We start from the raw sequence: 13,114 nt of genomic DNA on the forward strand, positions 1-13,114 counted from the left end.
TCCATTCTGGTTCCAGCACAGTCTGTGGTTGTTTGTCCCTCAGTGTCTGTTTCATAGAAAATCATACAGACTACTAGAGCTTAGGAACCAGAAGTAACATTCCCCAAATCCAGGTGTTCCTTAGTAACACTGAAAGTAGTTTGATGCCAAGAGTTCCTCAGTCAGGGTATAACTCATTTAAGGTAAAACCACATAATAATGAAGTGGTCTTGTGCTCATCCCTGGAGTGAATGTCCAGCCCCACAAGTTGTTCATTGCACCCTGGTGGGAGTTCCTGTGTCTTATGATAGTTTTAGAGAGACACAGTGTGACCAAGAAGGTGGTGATGTCCAGTGTCTTCCTGACAGAGTATGGCAGGAGAGGTGATGGGAAAGCTTCAGCCCCAAACCTATGTAATGGGTGCATGTTGGCCAGAATCCTCCCCAAGTTACCCAGCTGCTTCATTCCTGACTTCATGAGGCATATGTCAGTCTTCAGGTGGCCCTTGGAAATCTGAAGAACAGCAATCCTCACCTCTCAGGTCTGTCGTTATGATCACGGGGTCAGGGATGTCAGTTGGAGGGGCACGGAGGGAGGGAGAGAGAATCTCAAGCAGATTCCTCAAAAAGCATGGAGCCTGACATGGAACTTGATCTCATGAACTGATCATGACCTGAGCAGAAACCAAGAGCCAGTCATTTAACCAACCGATTGAATCACCCAGGCACCCTATGGTCTTTAATTTAATAATTAAATTATTAAATTTAATAATCCCCTTATCAGTAGATTTTATGAATGAACTATGATCAGAATATTAATACATTTCCTTATATATTAGTCATATATTCTTGGTTTATATTAATTTTTTATGTAATTGGTTTAAAATATAAACTTTTCTTCATATCTCTATAAATATAAAAGCATGTGAAAATGTACTTTAAACAATTCAAGAGGGTATACAATAGAAATTTTTCTCAGGCTTTTAGATAAACATTGTAGACTAGGGGTGCCTAACAGGCTCTATGGGTAGAGCTCGGACTCTGGATCTCAGGGTCATAAATTTGAGACCCATGATGTGTGTTGAGAGTATTTAAAATCTCTAAGAAAAAAAATTGTAGATTAATAATACCTGTTATCTCTTGATTTCTCTAAAACTGTTTTAAAAAGATAGTGAAGATACTCCAAAGGACAGAAAGCCACAAAAACAAAGAGAAACAGGAAAGAAGCTATCAGCAGACAGTGACATCAACCACTTTTAGAAAATAGGCTGTTTGGGACGCCTGGGTGGCTCAGTTGGTTAAGCAGCTGCCTTCGGCTCAGGTCATGATCCCAGCGTCCTGGGATCGAGTCCCACATCGGGCTCCTTGCTTGGCGGGGAGCCTGCTTCTCCCTCTGCCTCTGCCTGCCATTCTGTCTGCCTGTGCTCGCTCTTGCTCTCTGACAAATAAATAAATAAAATCTTAAAAAAAAAAAAAGAAAATAGGCTGTTTATGGATAGGGGCACACTTGCAGGAAAGACTAGATAAGAGGACACCTGGGCCTACTGTGAAAGCACCTCAGTGTGTGCTGTGCCCTCTGGAAAGGGTCAGGAAAAAGAAGCACCACCTGATTTTGGGCAATTGAGGAAGATGTTGTTGCCCACATTGGTGCATGGATGGGTGCGTGCATGTGTTTGCATATATTGAAGGTATTGAGGTGGAGGGAAGTAAAATATGTGGACCCAGTGAGGCAATTTTCCAAGTCACAGAACAGCTATGCATCCACGACCCTATAAGAAACAATGATCATCTTCTAAACCCAGCAGAAAATGGGATTTTGGTCTTTGAGGAATTGAGAAGAGGACATAAAACATTTTCCCCAAATATTGTGCATTACAGAGCTTTTTGATTTTTGCTCACCAGTTCAACTTTCCTTTACTTAAAATGTTCTTCTGTTCCTGCCTCTAATCCCTGGCAACCACTGGTCTTTTTATTGTCTGCATAGTTTTTCTCTTCCAGAATGTCCTATCTTGGGTGTCAAACAGAATGCAGCCTTTCCAGATTAGCTTCTTTCACTTTGAAGTATGCATGTAGGGCCCCTGGGTAGCTCAGTGGATTAACCATCTGCCTTCAGCTCAGCTCATCATCCCAGAGTCCTGAGATCGAGTCCCAGGTTTGGGGGGGGGGGGAATCTCTGCTCAGCAGGGAGTCTGCTACTCACTTCCCTCTGCCTGCTGCTCCCCCTGCTTGTGCTTGCTCTCTCTGTCAAATAAACAAATAAAATCTTAAAAAAAAAAAAAAGAGGAAAATACACCCGTACATTTCCTCCATGTCTTTCCATGGCTTGATAGCTCACTTCTTTTCAGCACTGAATAAGATTCCCTTGTCTGGCTGTACCATAGTTTACTTACCCTTTCTTCTACTGAAGGATGTCTTCGTTGCTTTCATGTTTTGGCAATTATGAATAAAGGTGCTATAAACATTGTGTGTTGATTTCAATTCTTTTTGATAAATACTCAGAAGTGGGATGACTAGATCGTATGGTAGTTCTATTTTATACTTTTTGAAGAACTTCTATACTGTTTTCCATGGTTACAGCATTGTGCATTGCCTCCAACAGTGAACAAGTGTTCCAAGCTCTTCACATCCTCGACCACAGCTGCATTTTGTGTTTTTGAAAATAGCATTAATTTTTTTTGAACTTTAAAGTATGCATTGCACCAGGAAATTTATTGTAAATGTAGAGACAAATACATTGAGATAGTCATCATTAAAAAGGAACTAGAAAATTACACATTTAAAGTATTTGCTTTTTTCTGCCACCTTCAATTTGTGGCTAGTACCAACATTTTATTTTATTTTAAAACTATTCAAGTTCAATTAATTAACATATAATGTATTATTAGTTTCAGAGGTACAGGTCAGTGATTCATCAGTCTTATATAACACCCAGTGCTCATTACATCATGTGGCTTCTTTGATGCCTGTCACCCTGTTAACCCATCTCTCCACCCCACTCCCCTCCAGCAACCCTCAGTTTGTTTTCTATGATTATGAGTCTCTTATGGTTTGTCTCCCTCTCTGACTTCATCTTGTTTTATCTTTTCCTCTCTTCCCTGATGATTCTCTGCCTTGTTTCTTAAATTCCTCATATCAGTGAGATCATAAGATAATTGTCTTTCTCTGACTGACTTATTTCATTTAGCATAATACCCTCTAGTTCCAACCATGTTGTCGCAAATGGCAAGATTTCAAATTTCTTGATGGTTTTGTAATATTCCATTGTGTATATGGAACAATAGTTTTAAGTTTTGATTCAATTCAATAATTTCTTTTTATCTATTTATTGATTACTGATATATTAGAACTTATTTCTAATGTTTTGGTTTTGCTCCATATGCTTTCACTTCTTTCTTCTCTTTTCTTTTTGTTGCACTAATAGAATTTTCTTTTTTTTTTCTGCTGATTTGAGAAAAGTAAAGTACCTTTCTGTGTCATTGACAATATCCTCAAACTGTATGTGTGTGTACATGTGCAAGTGTGTACATTTTTCTATGTCTAATTTTATTCTGTAATATTCTGTCATATTCCTTGTATATACCATGGCTTCTCCTTGGGTGTGCTTTTTCTCTTGCTGATTTAGTATATTTAGAAAACCTCAGTGCCTGATTGAAGCAAACTATACATTATCTCTATATCAGGACAGAATTTCAGAAAGAGTTTATCAAATGAGCTGATAAACACCAGTTTTAATGCACATTAAGAAAAACATAGAAAATGAAAATCTTCCAACACAATAATCAGAACACGAATTCTCTTCATTCTTTTTCAAGCCCTTTGTCCCTGACTTTCCTCCACATGGAGTAATTTTCACCTGCCAGCCTCAGGGCTTATTCCTTCATTTCTTTCTAGTCTCTGTTCCTAGAAAAACATGTGCTTATATGAGGAATGCTTATAAGGTTTATTGTAGTGTAGTATTTCCTAGGTTAAATAAGTCATATTAGCCTTTAATCAATAGAGGAAAAGATGTATATATGGAAGTATATCTACAATATGGAATGTAATGGAACACAGTATGTATATGGGTTAATATAATAAGACCTACAAGATTTACTATTGAGGTTATAAACAAGAAAGGTATACCCCAAATAAATATTTATATTATAATGAAGTCTAAATAAAATGCTGTGTATTTTCTGTTGATTCAAATCTAGTAAAACATCTGGAAGCATCAACCCCAAATTGTCAAGATGAACAAAGATACAAGGTAATAAGTGATGAGTGGGTCAGAATTGAGAGTGGTAGTCAAAAAGGATTTTACTCTACAGGTAATGTTTTATTACTTTTAATAATTCGCATATTCACAAATTTTTCCTATTGTTAAAAGTAATGAGAATCATAAAGGCCATCATAAAGGCTTATCTGTGTTCTCCTCCCTTCTTGTCACCAAAAAGGGGAAAGGAGAGATGACCGCCTTTTTCATAACATTATGTCCGTAGACCTAAACTATACGTATTTCTCTGGGGTCACATAGTTTTCAGTTTTCACTTCACTTAGTGTCCTATTCTTTGACTCTATTATAATTATATATATTTTCATCTTCCCCTATAGATGGTAAACTAGTATGTGTTCCTCTTTTGTATATTTTATTTATATATGTATTGTTTTAATTTTATTTCCAGTTAGTTAACATACAACGTTATATTAGTTTCAGGTGTATATATAATGATGCAAAACTTCCACAGATCACCCATGCTCATCAGGAAAAGGGCACTCCTTCATCCCCTCACCTACTGAACCCATCTCCCAACTCTATCCATCTGGTAACCATCAGTTAGTTCTGTTTAAGTGAGTTGTTTAATTGATTTATTTTTGTCTCATTTTTTTCCCCCTTGTTTGTTTGGTTTGTTTCTTAAATTCCACTAGAGTGACATCATATGGTAGTTGTCTTTCTCTGACTGACTTATTTCCCTCAGAGTTATATTCTCTAGCTCCATCCATGCCATTGCAAATGGCATAATTTCATTTTTTATGGCTGAATAATATTCTATTACACTTTATATATTCTGAGCATCTAGGAAATTACCCCTTTGTAAAAGCTCAATGAATACTTACGGATTTCTTTCAAATTCAGGTAAAGAAATAAAATAAATAGCACGAGGTGAAATTTACGAAATTATTTTCTAATCTCAATTTCCATGCAATTCCACTTTAAAATTGGATTTGGTTTTCCTGTAATCCCCATTCAAAATAAGCAGTTATCTTCTTTTCTGGCCATCTGCAGTCCCTTCACCAGGAAGATTGGAATGAAAGGGGCTGGGGATTTGTGTATGCTGAATGGCTTGTTCTAAGTTGTCTTTGCCACCAGCTTTGTTCCTCTAGGGGGCACTCTAGACCTTAGGAGAAACAAAGACTTTGTGATGGTTGGAAGGTTGAATAGTTACAGAGAACAGAAACCATGTGAGCCAGTCCACTTATAGATAGCAAAGATAGGGAAGAGAGAGGACAGGGTTTTTTGTAAAGGCCCTCTCAGGTTTTTCAGTTCTGCCATTGCATATCAACTTCAGACATCTGGAGGCCATGTCTCTAGAAATCCATTATGCAGATAATTCTTCACAGATACCAGGATAGGAATATTTCTGGGCATTGTGAGTATGGAAACTCAACAGAAAATATCCCATTATCTGCTGTCAATTGTTATGAGTAAAATCGGCCAAATTTACTGGCCTTGAAACTATTTCAATATCTACATATTCTATCTTTTCATGTATCTCTGCTGAGAGTGGAGGGAAACAAAAATGAAGAGAAGAAAGGAAACAATAAGGAACAAAAAGAAAAGGAAAGGGAGAGGACAATATTGACTTTGGCCAGCAACGTGTGCCTGGTCAGACTGAGCTCTGTGGGTGAGCATGGTATCTAGCAGTTGCACAGGAGAGATGGAGAGGTGGAAATTACATCAGTGAGGACATTAAGCACTACATCCTAATCTTCACTGACCACATCTGGTGGAATCATTTTCTTTACAGATGGTGACTGTCTGACTTGGTTTCTAGAACTCTTTTGATGAATCATATTTACTTCTGCAATACTGAGTGGATGCTATCAGATAGTTTTCCTTTATCAGTATTTTTACATAACTGAATGCTCACATTGTCTGTCAAACTATGCAATTTGGGGAATGGAGTCATTCTTCCCTATGATTCTTCAAGGTTCTGGGTAATCCCCAATAGGCTCTGACTCTTCTAGAAGAATCATTCACCTTTATTCACACACCAACCCACACTTTTCTTACATAAAGTGCTTTAAGAAAAAAAAAAAACACCTTACATCCTCCTATATTGAAAATATTCCTCCTACCTGCTTGCACTGCCTGCAAGCACAGTTTGGGAGAGATTCCTGGGCAGTGTTATAGGGCCACTGTGGGTGGAGTCTCAAGTTCTGTGAATGACAGGGCTGAGGTGCGATTGGTGCTCAGTGATTCTGGTGGAAAGAATTGACTGGAAGAACACAATTCCTCTGGACCCAAGACTACACTCTACACAGTAGGGGTGAAGGCACCTCATTAACTAGACAAGGAATCATGAGGAGACACTGGGGAGCTCCGCTGGGAATCCTGTGGCTCCAGGTTTACTGTGAGTAGGGACATTCCAGATGGAGGCTGGGAAGTGGTCCACAACCCACAGTGATGGGAGGAGGAGGAGGAGCTGACACTGAGCTCCTAGAGTCCTATATCCTCAGGGGTGTGTCTTAGGATATTTTACACATTTTCAAACTGCATCAGTGACTCTCCAGTGATATCATTTGTATCTGTTTCCTTCTTTCTACACAGGGGTGAGAGGGATGACGGTGGAGCAGAGCCCTTCAGCCCTGAACCTCCAGGAGGGAGCCAGCTATACTCTGAAGTGCAGTTTTTCTAGCAGTCCATACAGTGTGCAGTGGTTCCGACAGCATCCCGGGGGCAGCGGCCTCACCAGGCTGTTTTACATAACTTCAGGGATGCAGCACAGTGGGAGGTTAAACTGCACAGTGAATACTAAGGAACAGTCCAGCACCCTCCACATCATGGCGTCCTGACTGGAAGACTCAGCCACCTACCTGTGTGCGGGAGGCATAGTGCTCCCCTGTGATCTGCAGCCTGCACGCAAACTGCAGCTGTGCCTGCAGCCCCTCCACCCCCTTCCCTGGGGTGGGCCTTTGCTCCCACTGCAGCCTTTGCATATTTTCAGATTTATGTAACAGTCTTTTCCCTCCTAAAATTAGACCTACCAGTGCTCTCATTTCGTTTGCTTCCCTTGCTCTTTTTCTTTCAAAAAGCCCTTTGCAGGTAAAAAGCTCTACTATGGAACCTTTGGAGCAAGTGACAGAGATGCCCATATCCAGTACCCTGTTAAGACAGATGTCCTGGAACCTAGCATATAAATTATATATAAATTACTTAAATGGAAAACCCTCAAAAAAATAGATGGCCATGAACAAACAAAGGATGTGACACAATTTTTAAGTTTCCTGTAGGTTATTTTTCAGTGAAATGTAAAGAGACCATGTAGAATGTTTTTTCAAGTCTATTCAACTTTTTTTTACTCCTGGAAATAGAATTGTAATAAAATAATTCCTTTGAGGGTCACTTACTCTACTTATTTTATTACATTTATTTTCTTTATAAGTAAGATAAGACCCTGTAAACAAGTACTTTCATTTTATGCATGAATAAAGGAAGGATTTTAGAGCATAATTAACTTAGTGGAGCTCATATTATTCCAAAGTTGGTGAATCTGAGGTGACACGAATGCTTATCCTCTGAGTACCTGATGTAGAAGACCCTACAGAATCACAAAATCTTAATGATTTCTATTGATCATTTGTACAATATGTTAACACACCACTGACAGAAGTAGCCGTTTAAGTCATTTCTAAATAGCGACTTTCATGGGCAAGCTCATGGATATATTCATTCTGTTCCGTGCAGATCATTGCTCTTCCTTTCATTTTTAATGAATCTATTTTCATGACCTTGTAACATCATTCCCAGTTTGGAAAAGGGAACAGGAATCCTCCATGACAACCCTAAAAGAACCCTTGTTGTTGTGGCCGTAGACAAAGACTGCTGATCCCAACCCAAAGTTGAAACTTGCATGTGGAAGATTACAGCACATACTGAGTTCCAGCCTGCACTGCTTTTTATGTTGATGAAAGGGCATTGATAGGAAGGCCTGTGCCCCTGAAATTTCAGATGAATGTAAGTGGTCAGACTACTAGAAGCTAGGAGCAGAGCTAGCTTCTGGATCATGGGACCTGTGCAGATACACAGCCCCTGACTCTCCCAAGGTGGTTAAATGTTGTGCCCTCGTTGTTTTGAAACTAATACTAGTTTTATCTTTGTACCTGTCTTTTAAATGTGAGTTCCATAAGTGGGAAGAACAAGTGCCTGAGCAGAGAGATATGTGGGCAGCAGGACTCAGGCAGGAACACATGCAGACTCAGGTTCTGGGTCACAGCAGGCTGTGTGTGAGCTGAGCAGTTGGCATGGCCACCTGTGGTGTGTATGCCTGCTTTGGACTAGCTGGGGCTTTGACATGCAGCCAAGGGTGTAGTAAGTATTGTTGGGAAATTACTACAAATTGAAAGTGTATACCTGCACATTTCAAGAAAGCAGTTTGGTAGTTTTTTTACAGAACTAAACATACTCTTACCATATTGTCCAGCAATGGCCTTCCGTTGTATTTATCCGAAGGGTTTGAAAAGTTATGTGTACACACAGACTTGTACACAGGAGTTTTATAGAGGTTTTGTTCATAATTACCAAACTTGGAAGTAAGCAACATGTCTTCAATAAGTGAATGAATAAATAAATTGTGGTACATCCAAACAATGGAATATGATTTGGTGCAAGAAAGAAATGAGGTATGAAGCCATGAAGAGATAGGCGAAAACTGTATGCATTTTACTAAGTAAAAAACAACCTATCTGAAAAGGCTATAGGTATGATTCAGACTCTATGGCTTTCTGTAAAAGACAAAACTCTGGAGGCAGTAAAAGATTATTGTTGCCAAGGGTTGAGGGGAACAAGAGGTATCAGTATAGCTCAGAGCATGTTTAATGTAATGACTTACTCTCTATGATACTGCAATGGTGGATACATATTTTACACATTTGTTCAAACCCATAGAACCTACAACAGCAAGAATGAACTCTAGATAAACTGTGGGCTTTGGGTCACATGATATGGAAGCATAGGTTCTTCCACTGTGAAAAGGTCATGGGGAAGGTGAAAATGGGAAGGCGATACCTGTGTGGGGTCAGAAGGTATACAGGATACCTCAGTACAATGTCCTCCTTTTTCTTTGAACCTGGTTGGGATGAAAAGAAGAAAATCTTTAAAAAATTAAATGGGAGATATGGGAAACTAATATGTATGAAGAGTTAAAGCATTTTAGATAAATGATTCCCCTAGAATCATTACCTAATGATATATTTTAACCTGGTTTTTTAATCTAGTTCCGAGTTTTCGTTTTGAGATGATCTCAAAAATTGAAGAGGCATCCCTGGTTGGAAATTTTGAAACTCCGAACTAAGGATTCTAAGAGAAAGCCAGAATCCATAAAGCAATTAGGCTATTTTAAAAAGTGCGTCTCACCTTCTATATTAGTCAGCTCATCCACCTCCCCTAGGTTGTCTCAACTGCAGGGATTCTTTCTTTTCCATACAGTAAATAAGTTATGTGTAAAAGATATTTATAAGAAGTTGATACTCCAAAAGAACTTCCTGCTTACCCATGGCTCAGTCATAGTGCACCCTCATCTCAGTGCCTGTAAAGGACTCCACTCAGTGAATACATACCCATTTTATTCAATGTTAATTTGGATTTATTTCTCCTTGATACATTAGTGATCTCAGAGAAGAAAAGAAAACGCAGATAGTGATCTCAGAGAAGAAATGAAAACCCACATAGGATCTCATCTCATCCTGCTGAAGAGGACTCAGGGTGGGTTGGGATCAACCTCAGAACCACTAGATCACATGTGGTTGTGAAAATGGTCCTGGGGTTTCATGATGCAGGCAATTTCACCCAATCTGACACCAGTCCACATTGCATACAACCAGTCATCAATAAATACTTGATTTGTTTTATAGCATAGAAGAAATTAAGAGCTAGAAGGGCCCTTAGAATTTCTTGAGTCCAACTTCATTTTACATATCTTGACTGTTGCCAAGATGACTGTATGGAAAAATTAGGTAATGAATGAGCTGGAGGAGAAAGACACTGAGTTTCCTAATTTCCTCTTTAGCATTCGTTCCCCTGCCTCTTTCCTGTAGGACCATCGTGCTGAGTAAAGAGAAGGTGTCTAATGCAATCCCAGGCATTTATCTCTGTGGTTTGGGTCTGAGAAAGTTGTGGTCCAATCAGTTTGAAACCCGGAATGGAGAGTTCCAATTTGTGTAAATGTCTGAGATCTTGGACAGGAAGGGAGACTCAGGCTGAGCCACTGTGATTTTACCAGCAAACTCATGCATCACCCACTGTTTTTATAGGAGTAAGCCAAAGGTGATGGCACCATGTAAAAACCTACATGTATTTCTAAGGACTTTCCTTAAAAAAAAAAAACAAATATATTTAATATCCCATTTGGGCATCCCTTGAAGGCATGATGAGCATAACGTGCTTAACTCACACATTGTCTGCAAAAAAGATCACTGGAATTGGAAGACTTGCAGAGCTGGCAGTCCATGAAGCTGGTAGATGAAGGTTTTCTAGGCCAACACTAGGATCGTACTAAAACAAGAGTCTATGAAATAATCAAGGAGCTGGAAATTTTGCATAAGGGATGGCCTTATCTGTGCAATAGTTATTTAATGGAAAAGTGTTATTATAGTAATGGTCATATTCAGACCTTTACATTCAGTTCTAATAGTCACACCTAAAATGTGCAAATATTGACCTAAATAATCTCTGTTGGAGAAGAGGGAAATTTACCCAGAGAAGTGTGAGAATTCTTACTCTATGGCGAATGGGTGAAAGAATGGAAGATTCTTAGAACCAAGAAGTTTTCCATACATAAAAACACATTTCATATATACACACATATTAATATATTGAGTTGATGTTCTGATAGCTGTCTTTAAATCTTTCAGTGTAGAACAGGTAGAAGGAAGATAAGTTGTATTCTTTGTCATTTGAGAGGCTCCATGAGTAGGAATCATAGGAAAGGGGATTCCATTTTTGGAAATGAGGTAGTCTTGGTTTCTCAGAGACCATTTCTCTTGATCAGTTCTTTAGGACCAGTTTCCTGTTGGTACCATTCCCCAGCACACACAATATTTATGGTTTCCTGGATTTTTTTCTCACAGAGGTCATCAAAAGATTCCAAGAAATTCATACAAATGAGAAAGGGGTTTTGGAAGAGAGAGATAATTCTGGAAACTCACAGGAGTGGAGAACTTTATTAATGAGTCCTGAGGAAAGAACACTGTAGTGGAGTTTAGGAGAAATATAATGGAGTATGGAATGTGGAGCAGTGTTGACCAGGAAGTGGGAAGCATGACAAGATGGATGGCTAATACTTTAGCAGAAATTCTCCTTAGGCTGTGAGTCAGTAATTGCATTGGAGGACATGCCGTGTATTTTGATTTGAGAAAAGGAAATCACCTCAAGGATAAACTTACATGTGGTTATATTTTCTGAGTTTGCAGCTTGATATTACTCAGAATTTCTACTGAGATTCTACTAAATCTACTGTCAGATTTCTCTATACAAATTAGTGCAATATTAGGTCAAAGAGTTTCCTGTAGTTGAAAAAGTAATAACAGATGCAAGTTATCCCTGCTCCCTTATCGTTTAGATTTGGTCCTTTACTTTTTGTCATAGTCATCTTAACTGAAGGGATAATCCCCGTTTTGACTGTTGGTACTGTCATTCCTTTGGAAAAAACAAGGTCAGGCAACATTAACCAGGAGGAGCAGAGCTGAGATCAGAGGCATTTGAAATATCAAATGATCTTCTCTCTTACTGTAATCTTTGGTTACATTTTCCTTTTACAAAAGGGTTTTCTGTGTAATAGACAATTGAGGATGGTAGATTTGGTAGAATAGAAAGGAAGTAAATCATGATTTCTTCCTGATTCCAAACATGTACACCAGGGCCATCACTGAATAAATAGCAATAGCATCTACCTCTTTCCAAGTTACTAACAGTGACTCAGTAGTGTGCAGGCATGTAAACCTTGATCTCCACATTCTTACTGTGCCCTTCATTGCTGATCTAAGATATAATTTGCTTGACTGATTGTTGCCTTGATGCATGTGAGTCCCTCAGAGACACAGGCTAAGAGAAGAGCATTTCGCCAGCGAGTTCAGTAGAGATGTGACCACAAGACGGCAGTGCACCTGTGCTGATGAAGAACATGTGGAGGGTTCATCTTAGTGCATCTGATGGACTATATCATGGCAGCGCATAACCTTTATCTTATTGGCTGGTAGACAATGTGGGAAGTTACTCTGTTAGAGGAAAGAAGGGATGGCCTGATAAGAAAACGAGCTGAGCTGGCTGGAGGCTGCAATTCTAAACCTGAGCTTAAGTGGCGGGAACCATGAAGACATCCATGGGAGCTTTAATCATGTTCTTGTGGCTGCAGCTGAACTGTGAGTTGAGTGTTTATGGGCACCGGAGCATATTAGTGGATATTCTTCAGAAGTCAAGACTGGCTTTATTCATGTTTCCTTCCATTGGTGTAGAGAAAAGCACTCTGAAGCACAATAACCTGGAATCTCTCCTCCTTTCTCTGACCTTTTCTTTCTGCACAGGGTTCAGCCAAGGAGAGAATGTGGAGCAGCATCCTTCTACCCTGAGTGTCCAGGAGGGAAGCAGCTCTGTTATCAACTGCAGTTATTCAGATAGTCGTTCAGACTATTTCCCTTGGTATAAGCAAGAACTTGGAAAAGGTCCCCAGCTCTTTATAGACATTCGTTCAAGCATGGCCACAAAGGAAGACCAAAGACTCACTGTTTTATTGAATAGGACGGCCAAACATCTCTCCCTGCACATCAGAGACACCGAGCCTGAAGACTCAGCTGTGTACTTCTGCGCAGCAAGCACACATTGCTTCCCAGGCACCTGCTGCCTGCACTCAAACCTGGGACTGGGGCAGCCCCCTGTCCTCTGA

General features: G+C 39.5%; 2 gene segments (V, D, J or C); both read left to right on the forward strand.

The window, feature by feature from the left end:
- Window positions 1–6,486: 6,486 nt before the first annotated feature.
- On the forward strand, window positions 6,487–7,056 carry LOC125104791 (T cell receptor alpha variable 22-like). The segment is given in 2 exon segments: window positions 6,487–6,589; window positions 6,787–7,056. Coding segments are annotated over 2 exon segments (297 nt in total).
- A 5,456-nt stretch (window positions 7,057–12,512) lies between these two features.
- LOC125104472 (T cell receptor alpha variable 13-1-like) lies at window positions 12,513–13,114 on the forward strand. The segment is given in 2 exon segments: window positions 12,513–12,593; window positions 12,756–13,114. Coding segments are annotated over 2 exon segments (411 nt in total).

This window comes from Lutra lutra, chromosome 7 (assembly GCF_902655055.1).
Source record: "Lutra lutra chromosome 7, mLutLut1.2, whole genome shotgun sequence".
In the NCBI taxonomy this organism is placed as follows: Eukaryota; Metazoa; Chordata; class Mammalia; order Carnivora; family Mustelidae; genus Lutra; species Lutra lutra.